The 26,570-nt window shown below is 45.0% G+C and overlaps 1 protein-coding gene across 1 annotated transcript in view; it reads left to right on the forward strand.

Moving 5' to 3' along the window:
• Window positions 1–26,570, forward strand: part of LOC115085554 (neural-cadherin-like) — a 256,917-nt gene that overhangs the window by 174,751 nt on the left and 55,596 nt on the right. Inside the window, 7 exon segments of the mRNA XM_029591722.1 lie at window positions 3,237–3,380; window positions 12,970–13,040; window positions 13,042–13,212; window positions 13,214–13,255; window positions 17,554–19,171; window positions 20,884–20,977; window positions 24,234–24,418. Coding sequence (XP_029447582.1) covers window positions 3,237–3,380; window positions 12,970–13,040; window positions 13,042–13,212; window positions 13,214–13,255; window positions 17,554–19,171; window positions 20,884–20,977; window positions 24,234–24,418 — 2,325 coding nt within the window.

Raw genomic sequence — 26,570 nt, forward strand, 5'->3', positions numbered from 1 at the left:
GGTGTGGCAGCAGGAAAGAGGCACTTTAGGGAGGAAGACAGACAGACTGTTAGAGGAGAGGAGGAATTTGGAGGAAAGGGAGACAGAATGGAATGAAAGAAAAAGAGATTAAACCTGAAAATAAGAAAAAAAAAACAAAATACATTATCCAGACACACAAGAAAGACTGGAAAACTGCTTTTTATTTAACACCACCACCTGATCACCTTGTGCCCTCCCTCCCCCTCCCAAACGCCCAAAGTTATTCAATTGAAATTCCAATTGTTAATTAAGTTACATCGTTTCAATGTAAATCAAACACAAGTTCCAATTTGTTAATTAAGGTTCTCTGTAATAATAATAAGACACTGTTGTCATATCATACCATGAGTTAACTGTAAACCGATGTGATATGCCAAATCGAATGCCGGTATAGAAAAGACAAATAAATAAATAAATAATGGGAAATGATTTTATATATAAAATAATATAAATGTATGTAAGTTTAGGGAAAACATGGCACAGAACTATTTAACTCTTGCCACAGAATTGACCCCTGAGCTGCTGCAGGAAACATGGAGAGGGGTCAGACAGATAATATATGAGGTAATATTGCCCTTATATATTCACTAGTGAGGTCATAGCTTCCGTTCTGGAGGCCAAGCCTTTGACATTGAGAAGATAAAAGAAGTTCAGAAAAGGGCTGCTAAAATGGCCAAGAGGATTTGCAGCACAAACCCTGCACAGAGAGGACGGAGACATTCAAAATGTACTTGCTGTAGGAAGGGAAGGAAAGGGGTGATATGATAGAAATATTAAAATGGGAAGCTGCCAGAAGAAAGGTTCAGAGTATACATGAAAAAGATACTACTTTACCGAGAGGGTGGTCGATGTCTAGTGGCAACCAGGATGGTGACAGAGTTTAAATAGGCTTGAGATGGATATAGAAGGCAGCGATAGGAACAGAGAGTGCAATACTGAGTGGAACAGTAAGACGGGAAGTTATTAGGATAAAGTTACCTGAGTAACTAGCCAGGATATTCAGCAGGACATGCCTGGGTAACTTTAGGACTATGATTTTCCCAACTAGACTTATCCTCCTAAATTTAATCGGATGGTCCAAAATATCAGTGTTATATGGCAAAATTTAGGCCATGCCCCCAGAACATCCCCCATCATCTCGCTCTTATCTGCCTATATTTTCCTTGGGTAAAATGTTAACCGGGTAAAATTTTGGCGGGTGGGAAATTTCATTCTCAAGGTTTGTCCAGGTAACTTAAGTGTGCTACAGATAGAAGTGTTTTGTATGGTACACTGCAATAGTTCACGCTGGCTAGCATAGTAGGGTAGTACAGCATAGACGGTTGAGTATAATTCAGTTGCATATTACAGTGGCGCTGTTTTGCATGGTGCTAAACAAATGTTCAAGCACAGTAGAAGCAGCACCATAATCAGTTGGGCACAATACAAGTAAAGTATAATTAATGCAGGTACTATCTATGAATGATACAACACAGGACATTAGTTAAATAACTTCCATTAGGCAGAGGAGGTTGATATTTCAGTGGGTAAATATTTTGCAATAAGATATAGGGGGTTATGTACCAAGTTTTCAATAGGGTTGGTGTTACTGGTTGGTACCAAACGCCTCATAGAGCCAGGTTTTCATCAGTTTTCCGAAGGAAAGGAAGTCTGGGACCGAGACTGTTGTGGGATGGTAAAGGTGGAACTGATCTGGTGAAGGTTCTTTTGTTAGCATTGACGAGGCCCATTGTTCTGGGAGATGGCACTACTAGGCAAGCCTATATCAATGAGCGTAGGGAATGAGTAGGCATGTATGGGGCTAGAGATCCGCCAAGCTAAACAGGCACTAGGATTTTGAGGGTTTTGTAGGCCAGGATCAGAAGTTTGAATTTGGTGTGGTAGAGGGTTGGGAGCCAATGTAGGCTTTTTAGGTAAGACTGAGGTTATGCGATCAAATTTATTTACATTAATTGTCATTCAGGCTTCAGTGTTGTGTTTGAGCTGAAGGTGGTGGTTTTGGGTGTTAAGAATTCCAGCATAGAGCAAGTTGCAATAGTCCAGGTGGGAGATTATAGTGGCTGGAACAGCAGTTATAAAGGCAGTGTCATCCAGGATGGGTTAGAGATAGAAAAAGGCCATTCTAATCACTACTTGGACCTGGATTTTGGTGATACGTTGGAAATCTAAAATGAAACCTAGGCTCTGAACTTGGGAGCTAAGGGTTAGGGCTGTTCCATCAAGGGTCACTTTTAGGTGAGGGTGGCTAGGTTCTTGTTTCCTAATCTATCGCATCTCTGTCTTTCTTGAGTTGAGGTTTAGGGGGTTGTTTTGCATAGCCCACTGACAGTTTTTTTCAGGCAGGTGTTGAGGTTGGTAATGATGGTGTCTTGGCTGTAATTAAGTGGGATTAATAGTTGGATGTCCTTGGGCAGGATATTAAGAGGATCCTCCATCTGGGATGAGTGTCAGCCTGTAGGAAGATGACTTTAATGTCTTTAGAGTTGAGAGGTTATATAAAAGATATGTGAGAGGGGAAGATGATATTGGATTTAGCATGGGAATTTATATGTTCATCTCTCCAGAGAGGTAGAGAACCAGACATGAAGAGATCTGAGCAGACTGGATAGGCTACCTGGTCTTATCTACTGTCATCAACCTTTTATCCAAGCAGGATTCCAATGCATGGTGTAACGTAATACTTCAGAAAAGTACGTGCAGATGCTTGAGGGTAGAAATTCAGACAAGCACATTTTCGGGGGTGGAGGGGCTGAGTTTATATGGGATTAATTTATTAACTGGGAAATCCAAATGCCATGGTTTTCAACTGGGTCCTGGAGACACAGGCAGAGAAGTGACTTGCCCAATGCCACAGAATCAGTGCCATAGGGTGCATCTTGAATGCTGGAAACTTCTGATATGATGTAACTATTAGATCCCCTCTTTCCCAAGAGTATAAGAAAGGAGGGGAAATCGTACATGAAAGCAGCTGGGAAATACAATTTCTTGCCCAGGATTATAGAGAGATGGAAGTGGAGCAGAGGTATGAGCTCACTTCCAGGGCCTCTCCTGACTCACAGCCTAGACATGTCTCTCTCCCCAGAATGCGCAGGAGACGTGGTGTGAAGGGACCTTGTAATTATTCATTGTTAGGAAGATTCTCTCTCTCTCTCTCTGCCCTATTCTGAGACATTCCCAGACCTGCTTCAAGATATGTCTGTTTTGTGATTTTTCAGATACTGCCTACGTGAGAATTTTTGTCAGCGATGTGAACGATAATATCCCAGTGTTCCCGCAGATACTCTACGAGGTCAGTGTGGAGGAGGACAAGGATGTGGGTTATGTGCTGCTGACAGTGACTGCTAATGACGAAGATGAAGGTGGGTTCAAGAATTCAAGCACGTTTCCCAGTTTGGAGATGATAAAATTTCTCTGTGTGCAGATTTAGAAGTTGTATTTTGGTTTTGGAAGTTAATAAGTAGCCTAGTGGTTAGAGCAGTGGGCTACGAACGAGGAGACCAGTGTTCAAGTCCTGCTGTCCCTCCTTGTGACCTTGGGCAAGTCACTTTACCCTCCATTGCCTCAGGTACAAACTTACGGGCCGATACAGTAAAGCGCGGCCGCGGTTACCCTGCTTCTAACCCGCTTTGTACCCACAATTTGGCCGCGTAAGTCCAACCCACGATTCACTATCCCTTTTAACCCATCCTTACCGCTTCTTTAAATCAACGACTAACCCTTTCTGCCCGCGGCATGTATTTGATATGTAAATGATCGGATTAGCTATTCCCTCCCACACAGTAACGTGCGCCCCAATTATCGCCTTTTTAACCTGCAGTTTTGCCGCGTGTTTAACCTGCTAATTTACCGCCTACCCTTACCCCTGCGTTAGTGTGGAACGTCAGGTCAGAGAGACGAAATTTCACGGGCAAACGACCCCCTCACCCCCCGGGACAAGACCTTTAGAGGAGCCAGGATTGGGCAAACTTTCCCCCAGCCCCCGCTCTCCTGCCCTGGTCGCGTCCATGGGTGCCGGTCTCCCGTGCGGGCGCGCTGACAGCGCCGGAGCAGGAAGGAAGGACCTGTTGTTTCCAAGCATAACCTAAACTCTTGCCTGCCCAACCTAAAATCCAATGCACCGGGAAAGCCACTCTTCAGATCGCGACTAATCCCATCACTGGAAGGACGAAAGATTTTTTTAAGCGTCCCAGTTCCTCTCTCCGCTATATCAATGCATTCTCCTTTCCACTGCAATGCGAACCGTATTCTGAAAAATAACTTTCAAACCCAGTGGAGCAATGTTGTGCTTGATAAAACCTGCACTCAACAGGATCGGGCAAACTATCCCCCAGCCCCCGCTCACCTGCCCTGGCCGCGTCCATGGTGCCGGTCTCCGGAGCAGCCCCAGTCCTCTCTCCCCTCCTCCCGGGGGCAGCCGGCGGCGAGAGCGAGAGCGGCTTCAGCAGCCCGGGGCGGATCAGGCGCTCCCCATGCAAGGCGGCTTCCAGCAGCCCCCGCCGGCGAGGGTGCATGAACTCACGCCGTGACCTGAGCGCCCGGCTGGATGTCCGAGGACACGGCGTGCGCTCATGGCAGCGCAGGTGCATGAACGCACGCCGTGAACTGAGCGCCCGGCTGTATCGGCCTGTTAGATTGTAAGCCCTCTGGGGATAGGGAAATACCTATAGTTCCTGAATGTAAACTGATGTGATATCTCAGATCGAATGTCGGTATATAAAATAAATAAATAGATAATGTTTAATGAGTTATTTTTTCAGACTGCCTGAGAGCAGAAACCATACTACATAAGAATTATGGACCCTGGGGTTCATTACTACTAATGCCCTAGATTAACTCCTTTAGCTAGAACAGTGCAGGCTAGTAATTAAGGGGAGGCACCAGCGCTATCGGATGTGCACACTTTGCAATTGCACAGAGCGGCACACCTGGGTGGGAGAGCTGTGGAAGAAAAGACGGCCCTTATCCCATCAGTAAGCAAGAAGAGGAAGAGGCCCACGAGGCCGCCGGTGGACCCCATCCCACCAACAGCCAATAAGATGAAGAGGCCTGTAAGGCCACCGGTGGCTCAGATCCTGCCGGTGGCCCCCATCCCACAGGTGGGCCGGGAAGAGGAAGAGGCCCACAAGGCCCCTGGTGGACCCCCATCCACCACTGGCCAAGAAGAGAGAGAGGCCCATGAGGCTGCTGGTGGACCCCACCAGCAGCCCAGAAGAGGAACAGGCCTGTGAGGCCGCCAGTGGACCTCATCCTACTGTTGGCCTGGAAGAGGAAGAGGTCTGCAAGGCCTCCAGTTGACCCCATCCCACCAGTGGCCGAAGAAAGAAGAGGGAGCCCATTCTCCCGCTTCTCCTTTGTGTCAGCGTGTACTGTCCAAAACATGTGCAGCTAGCACGTGCTCTTTGCTGATCTCACGATACACGAGATCAGCGTATAGAAAGTACTAGCCCTACAAGATTTGATTAGTACAGGGGCTGGCACACAAGGAAGAGCAGCAGAATGGCTCCTGATGGTATGAGTATGTGTGAGCAAATGAATGAGAGCCTGACTGGGGTCTGGAGGTTAGTGTGGTGTGTGTGAATGAGAGCCTGAGTGGGATACAGGGATCTGTTTGTGTGTGAATGGGAGGCCTGACTGGGTGTGTGGGTGTGTAAGGGAACCTATGTGGGATGTGTGTGTGTATGGGAACTTAAGTGGGTTGGGGTATAGGCACTTGACTGGGGTATGTGTGTGTGTGAACAGGAACCTGACTGGGATGTGTGTGTGAGTGTGAATGGGAACTTTACTGGGGAGTGTGTATGTGATTGAATGGGAATCTGTCTAGTGTGGAGGTGTGTGTGTGAAGAAAATTTGTGCTGCCCCCACTAATCCATGCCATACTCAGAATGACTGGAAATGAAATGTTTTCAGGTATGGAGAGCGGTTAATTTTCCATCCTTACTAGTTTTAATTATTGGGTGTCTGTGTCTGCTGTTTTGAAATTTTATTGTTGTTTGGAAAATATTTTAAATTTTGTATGAGTTCTTAATTATTGGATGTTATTCCATTCCTTAGCTCATTGTAAATATTCTTTTTATAAGTATGGTTTTACTAATATGATTGATTTATATTCCTTGATTTTATTGTTTGAATGATTTATGAGGACTGATGATGTTTTTCTCCATTGTTGCCATGCATACAGAGTCTGGCTTGTTGTGGTTTCGTGTTCAGTTTCTGTTTATAATTCATAGTCTCTGTATTCTCTATTTGTTGAGTCTGTGTTCTGTATTTTTAACTGAGGTGGGGTATTTTGTGTTTAAAAAAGAAAAAAAAAAAACTAGGAAGGGGCAGCACAGTAATTGTTTGCCCAGGGCAGCAAAAATGCTAGCATAGGCCCTGGGATGCACCAATCTTTACAGCCTCTCCCTTTGAGGGTGCTGGGATGGCTGTCTTCCTTGTAAAGAAATAAAAGAAGCTCTCTCCCTGAGTGTTTTGGGTACAGTGCAGTTTGAGGAGTGAGTTTGGAGGAAGTACAGGAGGTTTTTTTGCATTTGCTGGATTTGGGCCTACCTTCCGGGCACAGGCATTCCAGCCTGATGTCTCTGAAGGAGATCGAGGGATCTGTTCGTCCAGTCCAGTCCAGAGTTTTGCATCCTGGGTTGTGTTTGAGATTTTTCAAAGACTTTTTCGTTATAATAAGCCTGCGAGACCCCTAGGTGTTTCCTGGAGAGAGGTCACGGGAAAACCTTTCCCTGGGGGGCCCATGATAGAGAAGACCCGCCCGTCTGCGCCTTCCGGGAAGACAGATGTATGGTGGTAAACCCGCTGCAGAGAACTTCTGGTGTTTTGGACTCAGTTTTGGGAAGAGATTGTTGGTTAAGAGAGTTGGGAGGAAGAGTTTTGCTGCCCCCTTCCTACTCTGACAGAAGGAACATTGAGAGCTGTGTGTTCCTGAGAGGATCCTTCACTTCTAAGGATTCAAGAGAGACATTGGAGAACTGGGAGTAAGAACAATTTTGAACAAATTCTGAGGACCCCCACTTCACCCTGGGGAAGAGGTAAATTGGGGCACTGAAGAGAGACTGCTTTACCATTTTTTCTTACCACTTGGAGAGGGATTTTCTGCTCAAACAAGGATACCCCTGCCAGCCCACTTGGGAACCTCATTTTATCCATGCCGTGGAGGGTGAGTGTTTTCTCTTGCACAGAGAAAGGACTGTGAAGACCAGTTATGGTGTTAAGAGCTGTTTATTGAACTGTGCCATTCACTCCACAAAGTCATCTTCAGTAAAGTTTACTTTTTGGACACTTCATCTGAGTCTCCTGCGTGTTATTGGCATTCACAGTAGTGAAAGATTTATACCTCTCCCAGGAGCAGGAGTTATAGTGGCACTCCTGCCACATAGTGCCTTGATGGGGGAATTCCTTTTCCTCACCAGTAAAAGAACCAGGTCCTGGGGAAAAGAGACTTGTGAGGAAGCCAGTGTGAGTGGATCCAGTCCCAAGAACCATAAATTATTTTATGGCCCCATTGGTAGCCACCTGCTACCCTGAAACGAGGTTAAATGACAACCTGATATAGGATTGCCAACTGAGGGGAAATAGTCCTCATCACATGCACCTGTTCCTTTATCCTCACCCTATCCCCATCCTTCTCAGCTTGACCTCCCTCCCCCTTGCCTTCAGTATTCACACCCTCTTCATACTCCCCCCTCCCCTCAGCTCTCACCCCTTCCTCATGACTTGTGCCCCCCCCCCCCCAATCCAGCATTCACCTCTCCTTGTTATCCCTGCCCACTCTTCATCCCAGTAGTCATCCCCTCCTTGGCACCCCCACCACCCTTCCCATGCCCCTAGCATTCAGCCCCTCCTCTTCACTTCCTCGGTATTCATCACTCCTTGTCATCCCCCTCCGACCATTCTCCACCAGTCACCCTATCCTTCAAACATTCACTCCTTCAGGTGCCTCATGGCTCAAGTCAGGAGCCAGAGAACAGAAAGAGGTGCATTTTCATCTGCAATCCCCTCTCCCTTCTATCCTCCCAAAAACAGGCAGCCCATTCCTGAACAGGAAGAGAGGGGTTGCTGCAGAGTTGGCTGCTTTTCCTTCTTCCCACTTTCCTCTGGAGCGGCTGAGACCTGGCTTGGCCTTTCTTGGAGACAGGATGATTAGCTTGATGGACTATTGGTCTGGCTCAACATGACTTTCCTTATGTTGTATGCTTAGGGCCAACTTTTAAAAGCATTGCTTACACTAAAAGACTCATATACATCGTCTTAAAACAGTTGTCTTTGTTGCTAGACACCTACTCTACTCTAGACCATATCAATTTGGATTCAAAAAACATCGCAATACAGAATACTACGTCTACGCCGTTTTGATATTGTCCCCCCAGGGTTCGACTCAAGTACAAAATACACACTAATTCTCCTAGGTATTTCTTCATCTTTTGACACTATTGAAAACTCTGTTATCATCTCCCACCTGTCTTCTTTGAGTCTCATGCAAGTGTGCATGATTTAAAATTCTAACATATCTCCGCACACCCATACACGTGTGTATGGGTGGCCTGTGCGCTTGTTTTAAAATTAGCCTGCATGGGAAATATTAGGCCAGCAAACTGATCTTTCTCCTGTTATAATGTCCTTACATTTTCGCAGTAAGCAAAAACACTAGACGGTGCTACTTTCTGGAGCTTGTATCTGGATCAGGCCTTTCCCGACCTTTAGGCATGAATTTTCTGCCTCTTCTGATAGCATCCTTCTAGCAGCTGTATTCCCTGGCTCTGACAATCTTTCTCTGTTTTGACCTGCTTTGATATAACTAATTATTCACATCACCTGGATTTGTGTGATATGCCTACTCCACCTACTGTGTGATATGCCTACTCCACCTACTGCCTAGGACTCCATCCTCAAAGACCCTTTTTCAACTTATGTGTTTTATGGCCACTTAATTCATTCAGCCAATTGCTTCTCCCTAGGGTTGCAGAATTTCTCTTATTTGTCAGGTTTTCTGTTTTGCTTCCCTAAAGCTTCTCTACCTCAGAGAATAGAGAGTTCTGCAGCCGTCAGCTGACAATACCTGTCCTTCAGGGCTCTGTCACAGTGCCGCCTTTTGGTCCTGATTGCAGCTTCTGCCATCAATGCTGCTGCCCCTGTCCCCATGGAAGGTCCTTGAGCCCATAAAGATGCACTTCAGGGGTTGGGTTATTCACTATGGGCCAGATTTTCAAAGGGGTACGCGCCTAAGATTGGCGCGTACCCCCCCAAAAACCTGGCCCAAACTCCGCCAGCGCGCGCCAAGCCTATGTTGAGTAGGATCGGCAGCGCGCACAAGACCCGGGACGCGCGTTAGTCCCGGGGCTTTCCTGGGGGTATTCTGGGGGCCTGTCAGGGGGCGTGTTGCGGCTGGCTCGTCATCGGGGACGTTCCGGGGGCATGGCCGCGGCCTCCGGACCAGCCCCCGGACTGGACCCTGACGCGCCGGGGCCGGCCCAACGCGCGCAAGTTACGCCTGCTTCGAGCAGGCATAGCTTGTACAACAAAGGTAGGGTGGGTTAGATAGGGCTGGGGGGGTGGGGAGGGGAAGGTGGGGGGAGGCCGAAGGAAAGTTGCCTCCGAGGGAACTTGGAGGGAAGGGAGGCAGGCTGCGCGGCTCGGCATGCGCAGGCTGCCGATTTTGGGCAGCCTTGCGCGCGCCGACCCCAGATTTTAATGGATACGCGTGGCTATGCGCGTAACTATTGAAATCCTGCGTACTCTTGTGCGTAAACAAAAGTATGCGTGTGCGCAAATTTATAAAATCTACCCCTATGTAGGTCTCCTTTCATCATTCCTCACTCTACATTGGAAACTTCTCCTTTCATCATTCCTCGCTCCACATTGTCACCCTTCTGATGCAAGAAAGGGTGTCAATGGCCCATCCTAGCCATACTGGAGGATATCTAAGGAATAAAACTTTCATTTTACAATGAAATTCAAAACTGGTTTTCAAAAGCCATTAAATCTGCACATTTATTTGCTACAGGTTTTAGTAAGATTATTTCAACTCAATCTGCAAAAAAAAAAAAAAAGCGCAAAATCTGCATCTGCTATGAATTTCACTCTTCAGCTTGTTTCAGGTTAAATGTTCTCTTTAAATGATGTAATGAGATAATCAGCTAACAGACATTTTCTTTAGAAAATTGGTGCAGGTGAGTGAAAATTTCCTGCTCACTTTCGCTGCTTAAAAATTTACAGATCACTAAGTCATCCCCCCGCTCCCCAATTGTATAATGCTGACAACAGCCCTGTTGTGTTTTGTTTCTTTGACCTGGCAGTTTCCTCCTTCTCTGAACTTTCACCTCAATCAGAACTAGGGCTGGTTCCATGAGCCTTCAAAATCCTCATGTACCTCCTCCAGTGCATCTATATCTTTTTCGAGATATGGCGACTTGAATTAAATACAGTACTCAAGGTGTGGTGTCACCAAGGAGTGATAGAGTTTTATTCACCATTCCATTCCTAATAATTCCTAATATTCTGTTTTCTTTTTTGACTGCTGCAGCACACTGAGCTGACCATTTTAAAGTATTATCCACTATGATGCCTAGATCTTTTTCCTGGGTGGTAGCTCCTAACATGGAACCTAACATCGTGTAACTACAGCAAGGGTTATTTTTCCCTATATGCATCACCTTGCACTTGTCCACATTAAATTTCATCTGCCATTTGGACGCCCAAGCTTCCAGTCTCGCAAGGTCCTCCTGTAATTTATCACTATTTGCTTGTGATTAACTACTCTGAATAATTTTGTATCATCTGCAAATCTGATCACCTCACTCATTGTTCCCCTTTCTAGATCATTTATAAATATATTGAAAAGCACTGATCCAAGTTCAGATCCCTGAGGCACTCCACAGTTTACCTCTCTCCACGGAGAAAACTGACCATTTAATCCTACACCTGTTTCCTGTCTTTTAACCAGTTTGTAGTCTGCAAAAGTACATTGCCTCCTATCCCATGACTTTTTAATTTTCTTAGAAGCCTCTCATGGGGCATTTTGTCAAATGCCTTCTGAAAATCCAACAACACTACATCTACCCGTTCACCTTTATTCACATGTTTATTGACCCCTTTAAAAAATGTAGCAGATTTGTGAGGCAAGTCTTCCTTTGGGTAAATCCATGCTGGTTGTGTCCCATTAAACCATGTCTGTCTATATGTTCTGTAATTTTGTTCTTTAGAATAGTTTACACAAATTTTCCCAGCACTGAAGGCAGACTCACCAATCTATAGTTTTCCAGATCAACCCTGGAACCCTTTTTCAATATCAGGGTTACATTGGCTACCTTCCAGTCTTCAGGTACAATGGACAATTTTAATGATAGGTTACAAATTACTAATAGCAGATGTGAAATTTCATTTTTTAGTTCTTTCAGAACCTTTGGGTGTATACCATCTGGTCCGGGCAATTTGCTACTGTTCTGTTTGTCAGTCTGGCCTAGTACATCTTCCAGGTTCATCGTGATTTGGTTCAGTTCATCTGAATATCACTCTTGAAAATTGTATTTTATTAATTTATTTTATTTACAGTTTCTTTTAGACTACCTATATGAAAAGACTTTCTTAGTGGTGTACAATTTACATGCACATGAAACAAAAAAAAAACAGCATACATTACAAATTAATAAAGTTAATTAAAAGTACCTGCAGATTTTGCACCAATGTGGGTAATTTTTGGAAATTGTTCCAAACCTGTAGAATTTGTTAAAATTTAAATTGTCTCTAAATTCCCCTCTCCTTTCTCCCCCCTCCCACCCAGAATACCTCTTTTTTTTATGCATGTACCTTTATGCATGTTACCTTTAGGGGCTGAAAAGCCATGCAAGCGCATAAGGAGAACTTGTGTGTTCAAGTTCTAGTAGGCATTTGACCATTTTCCCCAGTCCCTGTTTAACTTTGTTCCTCCATCATAGAGTTTCTACCTCTCCCCGTGAATCCAAAAAGGCCCCACTGTGTGTACAGAATTGAATTTGTTTACTTCTATAAGAAAAATAAGATTATGTTTTCCAGAAATGCAATGGGCCGAAAACAGAATAGATCAGCGTGTTTGGGGTTCACCTGTGTGAGACTTGGATTTTTTAAAGCTTTGATTATCTGCCTTTCCAACCCCAGGCTCAGGCAAGTTACATTCTGGTACTGTAGGTATTTCCCTGCTCCAAAGAGTGTACAGTCTAAGTTTGTATCTGAGTTAATAGAAGGTACAATGGGAGAAGTGGGGTTGAACCCTGGGTTTCCTTGATTCTTACCTCTGTGCTACTCTGGGCAGCCCTCCTCTGTAAACCCGATTGGATTTTGCAGATGTCAGAGGCCGACCAAACTAGAAAATGATGATTGTCACACATGAGCATGAAATGACTTGGTAGTTTTTAGGGTTGCAGTTGCAAGACTGCAAAGCTGCCCGGTGACCCAGTCCTCTGGAGGGAAGTTTTAGACTCATCCTGAGTTTTGGAACTTGCATCCCAAGACTTGTGGTATTTGTATCCTGCTCTTTCTGTTTGAAATTGGCACTACAGGGACCAGCATGCACCAGGACTGGAATAGGGCCTCTCTCCAAAACCTTGATTGCTTGGGAGGCCTGCAGTTCCGGCCCTCTGCCCCACCACGAATATAGGACAGCTCAGCAGTGCAGTTAACAGAAGGAAAGTAATGATGTATGTGGTTTTATCTCCCGCTTTTAAAAATATGTATTACTACAATCTGTGCAAGAAAGCTGCATTAATCAACAGAAAATCATAAACCTCTTGTATTGTTAGTCAGGTGGCCGTGAAAGTGTATATTCCATCTGATTTCTAAAGTAAAAGATCACTTCAGATTCTGTGCAGCATCTTGGTGAGCAGCTGTGAACAACGTCTCGCGCTTATTGCTTTCAGTGAGAATTCTCAAAGAGAGCAGGCGTGCCTGAAAAAGTTTGCTTATTCTATGCAGGAGCCAACGCTAAGCTTCGCTATCAGATCACGGCGGGCAACGAGGGGGGCGTGTTTGACGTGGAGCCAGAGGGTGGGTGCCATCTTCATCACTCAGCGCCTGGACTACGAGAGGCAGCAGCGCTACGAGCTGCGACTGGTGGCCTCTGATGGGCGCTGGGAGAACCAGACTCTGGTGGCTGTCAGCGTGCTGAACCGAAACGACGAGGCCCCGGCCTTCACTCGGAGTGAGTACCACGGCCATCGCGCTGGAGGAGCTGACGGAGCTGCCAGCGCTGGTGTTACAGGTGAGCAGCGCACTAAAGCAATTTCTTTCCCTGCGTGCTGCCGGATACATGCTGTAGCCGAAATTTGAAGATAGAAAAGAAATCTGGCAAAGGTATATCTGGCTGGTCCCAAGGACTTGGTAGCAGTGTTCTTCATGATAGCAGTCTGGGGTTTGTCTCTTTCTGCTGCTGACCTGGGATGTGCGCTGCAGGGGCAGTGACCTGGACCTGGTGCTCAGAATGGAAATGGTTCCCATAGGAGCAGCCTTCACAGCTCTCCATCTGCTCTTTGCACTCCTTCCTCCTCCCCCTCCAGCATATCGTATACTATCCCTCCCTGCCCCCAGCCCTCCTGGGGCAGAAGCAGTAAGCCCTCCGCTTTCTCCCTCTTGCTCAGGTGTTCAAGACAGCTCTCTCCTGTCCCTCTTCTGTAGGAGGCCTGAGGCTAAGCAGGACTGCTTTTCTTCTCCTCTTAGTGGCTCAGGCCAGACTGAGTGCTCCCCCTGCTCCTCAGAGCTGCCTTCTGAATTTCCACCTTCCTTTCACACTGCTACCTAATCCTCCATCTCCCTTCTCCCAAACTCTAACCCTTTTCCTTCCTTACTTCCTATGCTCGCTCTCTCTCTTTTCTCTCCCATGTGCTGACCCATCTCCTCCTCCTTGCACAATTTCTATTCTCTCCTGTATCCTGCCCTCTCACCGCATCCGTCCTGGTGGGAGGTTAGGCCTTTTTTGTTGATTTCATCTCTTCCACTTCCTTAGTGAGCTTAGAGAAAGTAATCAAGAGGGAGCAGGACGGAATTGTGATAAGGACACTACCCCACTTCCTGCTACTACAATTCACATCTTTTCCCCCCCGTGATCTAGGATTCTCTCCCCCAGATCCTGGGGTCTCCCTTTCTTCCTACCTTTCCCTTCTTCCCCAGATCATGGAATCCACCCTCCCACCCCCTTCCTCGATCCATAACATCCCTCCTCTTCCCCATCCCAAATTCCTGATCATCTCTCCTTCCTTGGTCTTCCCCCATCTCCCATTGTCTCCATCCACAGTCCTCTTTTTTTTTTTTCTCATGCGCCACTCATCCCCAATCCCTCAGCGTCTCCTCCCCCCATTCCTAGTCTTTCTCTCTTCCTCTCACTCGCTCCTTCTCCTCTCCCTGTCCCCGAGATGATCCTCCCTGTACTGATATTTAAGATCCCTTTTCCTCACCCAATAAAAAGAAAATAAATTATGCGAACATAAGTAAAAATTTCAAAATGACTTTATTTTTATAATGTAAAATAAAAGATGGAAATATTTGCCAGTGTGTTTCAGAATTTTCTATTTTTGCTACAGAATCTACCCATGAGCCACCACAGGAAACTGTGGAGCTGTGCCTTAGACCTTTAGCTCCATGTTGTCTAATCTTACGGGGGGGTTTGGCAGCACGGGGGGGTGTGGCTAGGGGACAGCAGGATTTTAAATTTGTCCCTGCTACTGGCTCGCATCAAAATGCAGTGAAAGAGCCTGTGTCGGTGTGCAAATTTGAGTACCTGAAGTAATTTAAGAGAATTTCTGATATACAGGCCTATCCTGTAAAGTGCGGCCGCGTTTACCCTGCTCCTAAGCCGCTTTTTACTCACGTTCCGGCCGCGTTAGCCCTTTCTGCGATCCCGAATCCCCTTTAACCTACTCCTACCGCGTCCTATATTCCCCGGGCAACCCCTTCCGCCCGCGGCATGTATATTGCATGCAAACGAGCGAATTAGCGATTCCCTAGCATCCCGTAACCCGCGCCCCGACTATCGCTAGTTTTCCCTGCCGTTTTGTCGTGCGTTTAACCTGCAAACTTACCGCCTACCCTGACCCCTGCGGTAGAGGCAGGGGTAAGGGTAGATGGCAAGCTTTCCCCCAGCCCCCGCTCACCTGCCCCGGCCGCGATCATGGGTGCCGGTCTCCGTGGCAGCCCCAGTCCTCTCCCCTGCTCCCGAAGCCAAAAAAAAAGCGAAAAAAACGTTGCAGCCCCCCTCCGATGTCCAGACTGGGGCTGCCACGGAGACTGCAATGGCAAAGCGACTTTTCGTTTTTTTATTTTTGCTTCGCCGCTGTCAGTGTCCCCCCTCCTCTCGGAGCAGGGCGCGAAAAGCAGCCTTGCTCCGGGAGGAGGGGGGGCACTGACAGCAGCGAAGCAACGGCGAAGGCAACGGCAAAGCGACTTTTCGGATTTTTTTTGCTTCGCCGCTGTCAGTGTCCCCCCTCCTCTTGGAGCAGGGCGCGAAAAGCAGCCTTGCTCCGGGAGGAGGGGGGGCACTGACAGCGGCGAAGCAACGGCGAAGACAGCGGCGGACAGCAGCGAAGCAAAAAAAAAACCAAAAGCAATTTTTTTTTTTTTTTTTCAAAAGCGACAATTTTTTTTTTTTTCCAAAAGCGACTTACTTTGGGATCTGTCAAGATCCCAAAAGTAAGTCGCTTTTGGACGCCTGCCAACTTACTTTTCTGAAGCCATCATCAGGAACCCATGCGATCGTAGCTCCTCCCGACGAAGACAAAGATGGCCGCCTGCACGGGGGAAGCGTACAATTGGCCGCTCAAGGCTTCAGAAAAGTAAGTTGGCAGGCGTCCAAAAGCGACTTACTTTTGGGATCTTGACAGATCCCAAAAGTAAGTCGCTTTTGGAAAAAAAAAAAAATTGTCGCTTTTGAAAAAAAAAAAACCAAAATTGCTTTTGGTTTTTTTTTTGCTTTGCCGCTGTCTTCGCCGTTGCTTCGCCGCTGTCAGTGCCCCCCCTCCTCCCGGAGCAAGGCTGCTTTTCGCGCCCTGCTCCGAGAGGAGGGGGGACACTGACAGCGGCGAAGCAAAAAAAACCAAAAGCAAGAAGTAAGTCGCTTCGCCGCTTCACTCTTCCCTCCTCCCGGAGCAGGGCGCGAAAAGCAGCCTTGCTCCGGGAGGAGGGAAGAGTGAAGCGGCGAAGCGACTTACTTTTTGCTTTTGGTTTTTTCGCTTCCTGGTATCTGTCATTTCAAATGACATTTGAAATGACAGATACCAGCGTGGCGTGAAGCCTTAGGCCCGCGCACCCAGGATACTGTATAGGCGCTCTATCCAGTAAAATGGGTTGCGCGGGCCTAAGGCTTTTCGGACGCGGTTTACATTTAAATAAAATTAGTGTTCAGGATCGAGCGGTAGGTGAGCTGCACTGTGCGGGCAGTAACCGCGGGTGCCGTAGGCACTAACGCAGCTCTTCCTACCGCTCGGTACTGGATAGACCTGATAGTAACATGGTAAAAGATGGCAGATAAAGAGCAATTGGCCATTCAGTCTGCCCAGCTGACGTTCTTCCTCTTTGGTTCTCTACCGCTTTTGGTAGATGAACATATAGATTCCTTTATGTAAACCAACACCAGCCGTCCCTTCCCTTCCGTGTCTTTTACCTGACCTCGCACTTTTCCTTCTATTGCCTTCCATTATCTGTCCCAAGCACGTCCATATCTGTTAGTGCTGGCCCCCACCACCTCTGCTGTTAGGCCTTTTCAAAGCCTTGCTATCTTTATCTTTGATTCTTACAAAACCAATACTTAATCCAACACCCAAGAAAATTTAAATTGTAAGTAACTACTTTATGTCACAAAATGTGCCCTCAGTTACCATTTGTGTAAAAACACATCCTGTGATTTTTTTATTTTTTTTTTTTTTTTACAATGCTATCCCGTTCAAATGCAGGTTTACTATGTTAAAAAGTGATCTCCTTACTCTTTATAAACTGTTGTAACACTCCTTCCAGGGCCTGTGAATATGTTGGCTTCTCTAACTCTTGGGATGTTTTGGTTGCCGGTGGAGTGATTACACTTAGCTGGTTGACCATACAAATCCCAGAAATAATCCAGAACTTGGAAACCTGGTATGACTTATTGCCTAATTAATGTTGCATGTCATAGACTTCCTGCCTAATGATTCCCTTCAGCAGTGCTTCAGCTATTCAGGAATCCAGTTCAAATTATTCTTTTCATTTTAACGTTTAAACTATAAAACAGGAGCCATTCAGCAATCAAACTGCCTGCGTTTAAGGTTGTGAACCCAGTCCTTCCAAACCTCTCTGCCCGCCTCCAAAAAACAAAACACTGTGCAAACTTCACACTCTTCCCTTCATGGGCCTTCACTCCCCTTGCCTTTCTCCTTGGTTCACTTTGTTTTTTGACTTTGTATTTCTTGATGTAAGGTGCCCTGGGTAGGGTGCCAAATAAAATCAATAAAGAAATAAATATTCCTATTGATAACTTTTCCTTGAAGTGTATGAAAAGTGTGTTAACCACAGTAACCTTACCTGAAGTATTTGTTCTAGGTGTCTGCGAGCGATCCAGATCAGGAGGCTGACCAGCGCGCCCTGCGTTACTCTCTGCATGGACAAGGCGCCAGCACTGAATTTGCCATTGATGAGTTCACTGGCAACATCTACGTGCAGAAAAGCTTAGACCGAGAACAACGGGCAGCATGGCGCTTCCTCGTCCTCGCCACTGACGAAAATGGCGAAGGGATGACTGGCTTTGCGGACGTGATGGTGGAGGTGGAAGATGTGAATGACAACTCGCCAGTCTTCCTCTGTGGCTCTGATGGCTGCTTCACGGGTTATGTCCCCGAGGGTTCCCCAGCAGACACTACTGTGATGGAAATGACCGCGGTGGACCACGATGACCCTCAAGCTGGAAGCAATGCTAGACTGTCCTATCAGATTATTGAAAACGTCCACAATGAAGTCAATCTCAATTTGTTTTCCATCAACCAGTATACAGGCACAATTTCCACAGTGCTGGGATCTTTGGACAGGGAGAAACAGGATAAATATCTGGTAGTGGTGGAAGCCAGGGATGGAGGAGGACTTACTGGGACAGGGACGGCCACCATTGTGATACTAGATATCAACGACCATGCTCCAGTCTTTGCACAAAATGTTTACACAGCTTGGGTGCCCGAAAATACAGATGTGAACAGTGAGATCACTGTGGTATCTGCCAGCGACCGAGATGAAGGAGAAAACGCCATGATGATCTTTAACATCATTGGTGGGGACGAGGAGCGCAAGTTCTTCATTGAAACGGATAAGCTCCAGAAACGTGGCATTGTCCGTCTGAGAAAGAAGATAGATTATGAAAAATCTCATGAGAGAACATTTAACCTGACAGTGAAAGTGGAAGACATGGACTTCTTTAGCCTGGCACATTGTGTAATTTATGTGGAAGACACTAACGACCATGTGCCAGTGTTTTACCCTCCATTTTACGATATTACTTCTCTGACTGAAGACGTGCCCATTGGTACCACTGTTGTTCAGCTTTCAGTGGTGGATCTAGACTCTGGGCTTAATGGCAGGTTCTTCTATGGTATACTTGATGAGTCTGATCCAAGGACCCCATTCTCAGTGGACAGTGAAGGCTGGATTGTAACAGTGGGATCACTGGATCGTGAAGCTGTGGTCCAACACCGCCTGGTGGTCTTTGCCATTGACATGGGACAGCCCCCACTGACCGGCAGTGCCACAGTTCTTGTGACACTGCAAGATGTCAATGACAATTACCCGGAGCTTGAAGCCCGGTATAGTCCAGTGGTGTGGGAGAATGCAGAATTTCCAGGAATAGTGAAAATGAATGAAACATCATTTTTGCTGTACGCCAGCGACAGTGATACGACAGCAAATGGCCCGCCCTTCTCTTTCCGGTTACTTGGTGGTCCAGACAACATATCTTCCTTCAGCCTGCAGGATCTCGGTAATGGAAGCGCAGCACTCACTGCCCTACGCACTTTTGATAGAGAGGAGCAAAAGGCGTTTCACCTGCCGATTTGGATCAGTGACAGTGGGTATCCTCCCATGAGCTCCACTGCTACGTTAACTGTGACTATCGGAGACAGAAATGATCATCCCCATTCTGCTGGACATTTGGATTGTTTTGTTTACACGTATGAGGGTAATCATTTCACTGTTTCTTTCACTGAACTGCATCAAGCTTTGAGGGGCAGGTCTGAATCTCTCAAGTTTTGCAGAGTAGTATATTCGAATAAAGAGACTTGACCGTTAAGCAGCTGCCTTGTGATGATAGTTAGGATAATGGAACATGAAGCTCAGTATCAGAAAATATGATAGTGTTACTTAATGATGGTACTTGGGAATTTTTTAATTGTGGTCATCCTGAGATTGCTGTTGATTAGCAGGATGGGAGGTGGGATGCGACTCTACTTTCTATCCCCCCCCCCTCTCCCCCACGCCTATCCATACACACACACACTCACTCACTCACACTCTTTCTGCTTCCCCCTTGCTTCATCCCCAGTGGTCTCCTCCCTCACCTATAAATTACTCCCTGACTTGTGCTCCGGATCTTCTCCTTCCATCCCCTAGCTCTGTCCTCAGCTGAGTCCCAAGTCCTGGAATCATAGAAAGCAGAAGGCTGAGAACTGCCTGAAAGAGAGGGGTTGGAGCAGTAAACAGCAAGGCCCCTGCCCTGAGCTTTCCAGTGTTTCTTTCCCTGAGTCTCCTGTTTTGTTTTTTTAAGCTTTCATCTGCCAATTAAACTAGCTCACAATAACATTTTGCCAATAATTCTGCTTTATGGGCCTGATTTCCAAAGCCATTTACATGCATAATGCCCGGTTTCATAGACATAAATGGATCTTACAAAATAGCCCAGGGCTCTTTGTGCGTAAAAGTATGCGTATAACTGGGTTGCACATGCACTTTTATGCAAACTGCAGACCGGCATTCCCAGGGAAGAGGTGGATTTAGAACTTGCATCTTCTTTGATTTTAAAAAGGATGTGCATAAGTTAACTCGCATAGGTTATACCCTCTGAAGAGGAGCTGCACCTTTACACAAGTCCATCTGTGCATGTTCCGGGCCAGTTACCCGAGCATTTTCAAAGCTACCTTACATGCATAAGTTTGCACTGAAAATGCTGGTTAAACTCTCTGTATGCTCAAATTACTCAAAGGCTTGAACCCTACTTGCACAGTTATAAAATGACCCTCTATAAGGGCACTTGCAAGCTCTGTGCAAAAGTATAAAAATGCGGACTTTACCTCAGTTTTCAAAGGAAAAAGTTTCCCTTTTTAAAAAGTGGGTTGGAAAAGTGCATACACAGACCTGTACTTGCTATGTGGGAGGCTACTTTCTGCAGTGGTATGACACACGTGCGAATATGAGTGAGCATGTAAGTGCTGACCCCTTCCCAACTCTGCCCCCAGGAACGTTTGCTCCCTCTCTGTGGGTGTAAAAGAATGCATGTTCTACGTGTGTACTTTTACATAGAGTAGGTACTTCCAAAGAACCCCTTTTGCATGTCAGACACCGGGTACCCACAGAAATGCCTTAAAAAATGTTCTTCCCTGTCTTTCCAAGCCGAATCCTTTTGTTGGACCAGTGTAAGACTAATCCAGAAGTAATGAGCTAGCTGCAGTTTTAATCTGAAATAAAGGGACTTGCGTGGACTGGAAAATTCGTGTGCTGCGTAACAGTTCTGTGTGTTACTTGTGTTGGGCCAATAAGAAGGTATCGCAGCCCACACAGATTCTCATTTCTTCAGGACAAGCATTGTTACCACTACATGACAGGTTCAAATGCCATCCTTTTCCTACTTCAGCTGTAAGCATTTGTCACTCTTTGACCATGCCACTGTTGTCTTAGGTGTCCTCCCTACCACTAACCTGGGCAAGGTTCCTGCGCCAGATCTGGACGACTGGGAACATAAGACTTATCGTTTTGAAGGGAAGTCGCCAAGGTAAAGACTACAGCCTATGTCAAAGAAAGAGACCTTGCTTATAACTGCACAGCCCTGGACACAGTCTACGCAGACCCAGCATTAAATGATTGCAGGAAGCCACCATGTCTACTAGATAGAATCTGACTAGACCAGAACAGAATGCGGTCATAGGAACACATCTAGTAAGAGGACTGCTCCCTGGATGTGACCCCCCCTTACCATTTTTTGTTAGAGAGTGAGGCCGCTCTTCAGACCAAATTACTCAGCACTTGGTTTACAGGAGTACGGTTTGAAGCTTGTGATTTTGATATTAATATTTTAGTATGATTTTGAAATTGTATTTATTGAATGGCTATATTATTGTGATGTTAAAATATTATTATAAATTGTCTTGTTTTATGCTGGTGGTGTGATTTTGGTATTATGATTTTGATATTGGTATTTATCAGATTTTTATGTTGCTTGTCCCTCACCTTGAGCTCTATTGGAAAGTTAATAAATTTAAGGAATAAGTAAATAAAATGGTGCACAAGATATTTTTCCTAGTAACTGTGCATCCATTTCACAACACTGTCTGGATATTGTGAAAGCCTGCAGCCATTTCTAGTTGAAATTTTCTTGATGAGTTGAGAAACAATATTGTTTGTATCAAAAGCACAACATGAGAGAAGTAGAGTCCTCCATGTATGTGCTGGACACCCCTTTTTCTCTAAGTCCTGCAGTGCGGTCTGGGAAACCCTGTAGGTGAATGGTCCCTCAACCTGGGAAATGAAATGGAAAGACCAGGACAGCAGACAGACAGCTATGGGAATATTAGCACCTCCAGTTTGTACCATGTAAACCAGTAAAAGCACCCATTGTGATTCCAATTTTATTTATTTTTTGGAGCGAGGGTTCCAAGATTTACTCGTCCGTGTATGGAAAACTGTGAGAGGTCCACATTCAGCAAGCCAGTGAATGAAGTTATCCAGATAAAGTTACCAAGATAACTTTTACTGAATTATTTAGTGGAACTTACCCAGATAAGGGTTCTGCTGAATATAATTGGCTAAAGTTACTTGCTAAAATTATCCAGGTAACATTGCCACTCATCAGGCTTTTGAATATAGAAAAAGTGTTGGGTTAGCGGCAGCCAAATCTCTCTCCCTCTCACCCTCAAGACTAAGAATAGAATAAGGAGCCCAACAACACCCAATTCCCCTCTCCCTTCCACTTCTCAAGAATTAAAAAAAAACATGTAATGTGCCATCCCGATTTCCCTCTTCCCCTCCAATCCTCTAGCTTAAAATGTTTGCATGACAAATTCTTACCCCCAAAATCCCAAAAGTGCCTTGAAAGTCCAGCGGAAGAAAGAGAGGCTCATATCACCTCCTGCTATGCTGAATACTAAGTGATGGTACAGCTGACAGTTACCAGCACTTAATATTCATGTATTCAATGCACTGTCAGTGACTCAGTTGATCCCCATTGAAGACTCTGTACTGAATAGGGATTGACACCTTCCCTGTCAGTGAATTGTGAATGGAATTGGGATTGGAAGTTGGAACTTTGGGTGCATGGCTGTGATTTAGGAAGGATCCAAAATGAAATGTAGAATAATATGAAACATATCATATTGCCTCTGTATCAAGACACTGTGTGACTACACCTTCAGTATTGTATGCAATTCTGGTCGCCCCATCTGAAAAAAAAGACATGCCGGGACTAGAAAAGTTTCAGAGAAAGGTGACAAAAATGATAAAAGGGATGGAATGGCTCCCTGTAATGAGTGGATGCATAGGCTAGGGCTCTTCAGCTAGAAAATGAGACAGCTGAGAAGGGACATGATAGAAATGTATTAAATCAAGAGTGGAGTGGAACCGGTAAATTAAAGGATGGTTATTTATTTACCCTTTCAAAAAATACTAAAACTAACAACCAGCAAATTTAAAAAAAAAAAAATTTTCACACAGTGCACAATCAAGCTGTAGAATCTGTTGCCAGCAGGTCTTCCTAGAGGAAAAGTCCATAACAAATTATTGTCCAGGTAGAGTAAGAAAAGCTATTGTTATCTCTGGGAGTGAGTAACAAGACTTAGGTCTCTTTTATGGAATCTGCCAGGTACTTGCAAATTCGGATTGGCCACTGTTGGAGAGAGGATGCTGGGCTTGATGGACCTACCATGGCATTTCTTATGTTCTTAAGATTTTCAGCACTGAACACCTAAGTTAGGCTCTTAAATCTAGCCATATGAATCACAGATCTAAATTTAGGGACCTCAGTTTTAGATGAAAACCGATTTGGGTCCCTCATCTTTGTTGTGAAAAGACGGTATCTAAACATGAAATAGAAAGAGATCCCTAAATTTAGGTGAATTTTCAGTGGAAAATTTAGGCTCCTTAGTTTTATTGGAAATGTTTCTAAATTTAGGTGCCTAGAACTCAGCATATTTTGAAAATTGAGCTCTTGGCTAAGAAGCAGCATGAGGAATGTTACTACATCTTTAATAACAGTTACAAAGTGCATTATTTACATAGCTTGATCAGCATATGCAAGGTTGGTTAAGTTGTAAGGAGACTCCAAGTCCATTACCTCCAGCCTCCTTCAGCTGCATGACTAGCAATGATGATCTGGGGCAGATAAGATCATCATTAGGGACTTGCTAATTGTTGATTTTGTCACCCAATGGAAGAATTGCCTTCATGACCTCAAAATTGTATCTGGGTGGATCAGCACTTAAAAATCTAATCCAGTCATGCCCGTGGATCTTTCAGTCCTTCCATTTAAACATTTAAACATGTCCCTGGGTATAGCCAGGATGACTTCTGCAACATATATTCCATCACGTCCAGAGGATAATTAGCATTCAGAAGATAATTCCTCTGGTTCTAATATTCTTGCCCAAAGAGCCAACACTTAAGCTTGAGCATATATAGAGGTGAAGTGACTTGTCCAAAGATGGTAAAGGAAGAAATCACACCACAAGTTCTCTAGGTTCATAGTCCCTAAACTATACCACCTGCTTATATCCAATTCCTTGGGGCTCAGATTTGTTATCAGCTAGAAGTTTTACAACATTAACAAATAGATTTAGAACTGAAGGTTATGGCTAGCCTGTAAGGAAATCCTGATTGTAGTTCTTTTGAAGCAAAACTTGTCTCTAAAATTCAGCGTTTGCGAAGATTGAATTCCACTGCTAGAGACACTGTAAAATAAATAAATAAAAACTACTATTAAAGCATGTCCATCAAAAACTGCAGCAGCCTTCCTATTTCATTTTTGTTCTTCATCACAGGCACTTCATCCTCAAGGAGCACTCGGGGTTACTGAGCATTAAGGAGGGCACAGCACCTGGACTTTATAGCTTCCAGGTGCGAGTCACTGATGGACTCTGGCCAGATGTGGTCTCCACTGTAAAAGTTCTGGTGCAAGAAATCAAAGCAGAAGCTGCAGCCAATGCTGGATCCCTATGGTTAGAAAGTAAGTAACTATGTCCCTTTTCATCAGTTGAAAATGGGGTATATACGAAGATGCCTGAATATACAAGCAAATTACATGATGCATTACAACTAGTCATGTGTGTATTAAGCTAGTCTAATAAAAAGATATAAGGACATAAGACATGTCAAACTGAGTCAGACAATGGTCCAATGGTTCATCCCAGTCACTTGGAAAACATACCCACTAGATTCCTGGCTGTTGTTCATTTCTAGATGCTGGCAATAACAGATGACATTCCCGCAAGCCTATCTGGTTGATATTTATATTTTAATTTCCAATCATTTGATATTCCTCTTTTTTCCAGAAAGGCCTCAAAAGTGGATACAATGAAAAGATAATCTAGCAGGTACAAGCACTGTTCCATCTAAGCTGTGCAAATGTGCGCATGTACACAGGTCATGAACCCCTGCGCACATGGCAAAACATAGTGCGCACAAGAAATCCTGATATTATTTGCATTATACTAGCTTGTAGCACACAAATTTGATCTCAGTTTATAAAAAGTTGCACAAAAGAAAATCTTTGCATACATAGATTATCAAAAATTAGCAGAAACATTGGGCATGAACCATCAATATAGACACTAGGTATGCAGGGGTTAACAAAGGGTTTGTTCAAGGGAGTGTATAGCTATCATAAAGACAGTTTGCCCTGGTTGTCTGGGCTTGCTAATCAGGGCTGCCCCCAGAGTGAAAGGCGCTTTCGTGGAGAGGCAGGGTGGAGACACAGTGGCAAGGTCAGGAGTTGGAGAGTCACCAGGAGAAACACATGGAACGAGACCTCTGTGTCTGGACACAAGCAGGACATTGGAGACTGAGCTGTGAAGGAGAAAGCGTTAAGTGCATGAGTGTTGCACATTAATACAAGTACAGGAATCTTGGAACATGAATATATTAACCAGAACAAGGCTTGAATACAAGGCAAGGCTTGGAAATCAGTAAACAAACAGGTAGATCTTCCACAGAGCAGATGCAAAGATGGCTGTTAAATCAGCACTGTGTGTCCTCTGAGCATGTCTTATATACTGCTGCAAATAGGAGGCACACCCAGTGCTGGTCCAATTGGACGGCTGTGGGGGCAAGTCTGACTCTCCTGGGAAACAAGAAAAATACACTAGAACTCCTGGGAAAGTCAGCAGCCTCTGCAGCTCTGCGGAAGGTTCACACCGTACAAATCCCAGGGTCACAGGTTTTAATCCCATTGACCCTGACACAGTTCCAGACACAGCTGATATTTCTACTTCATTAGTGATCACTATGTAAGACTTTCTGTTTCCAGAAAGTGAGGTATGTCAATGAAGGGAAAGAGGTATTTTGTTCCAGATTTTGGGTGCATAGAAGCTGAAAGCTCGAAGTCTTATACAAGTCAATTTTGCGAAAGTCAGAGGAGGGGAGGAGACATTAGCCTTTTGGGAGCATCAGAGTTCTCCTCCAGCAAGCAGTTCTTTCTTTCAGCTACGTCATTGTATTTGGGAGCATGGAGTATTGTGGTCTGATGCTCTATTCCTTGTTGTGTGTGGTAAGGCTTGAGTTGCCCTGGTCACATACTCTCCTCTGTTGTCAGTATGGATAGTTCCAGGTTTACTCTGGAGCTTGTTGCTTGTCACTGCCACCTGTTCCTTGACTTTCTTTTGTGTTTCATTTTCGTGTCTCAAGAGGTATCTGTAAATGTCTAGTGGTTCTCAGGCAATGTGTTTCCAAATGTCCAGCCTTCCTGCAGTGGTAACAGACCTTAAACTGTGACTGTACACTAGCTTCGCCTTCTGCTGTACGAGTAGGGACCTTCATTTTCAGTTTTTGTTTCATTTTCCCTTGAATTTATTAGTGTTTATTATAACAAAAAAAAACAGGAGAACTTCAGGGGTAAAAATAAATGTCATTTTATTTGACTGATTTTTCTTCAGTTTTTGTTCATTATAATAAATACAAATTCTAGGGAAAAATAAAAACTTAAAACAAAAGTCCTTTTGTATGAGGAATTTCAGTTTGTTTGGACTGTTCTGCCCATTAACTTCCCCCACTGTTTGAAAGTTTTGAAAATCTTTTGTGTGCTTTCCTCATTATCTTTGCCTGTGCTTTTGTCTTAGCTCCGCAACTGAATTAATCAATCAGTTTTCCCTTTCTATACTCCA

Source organism: Rhinatrema bivittatum, chromosome 2 (genome assembly GCF_901001135.1).
Source record: "Rhinatrema bivittatum chromosome 2, aRhiBiv1.1, whole genome shotgun sequence".
Taxonomy (NCBI): Eukaryota; Metazoa; Chordata; class Amphibia; order Gymnophiona; family Rhinatrematidae; genus Rhinatrema; species Rhinatrema bivittatum.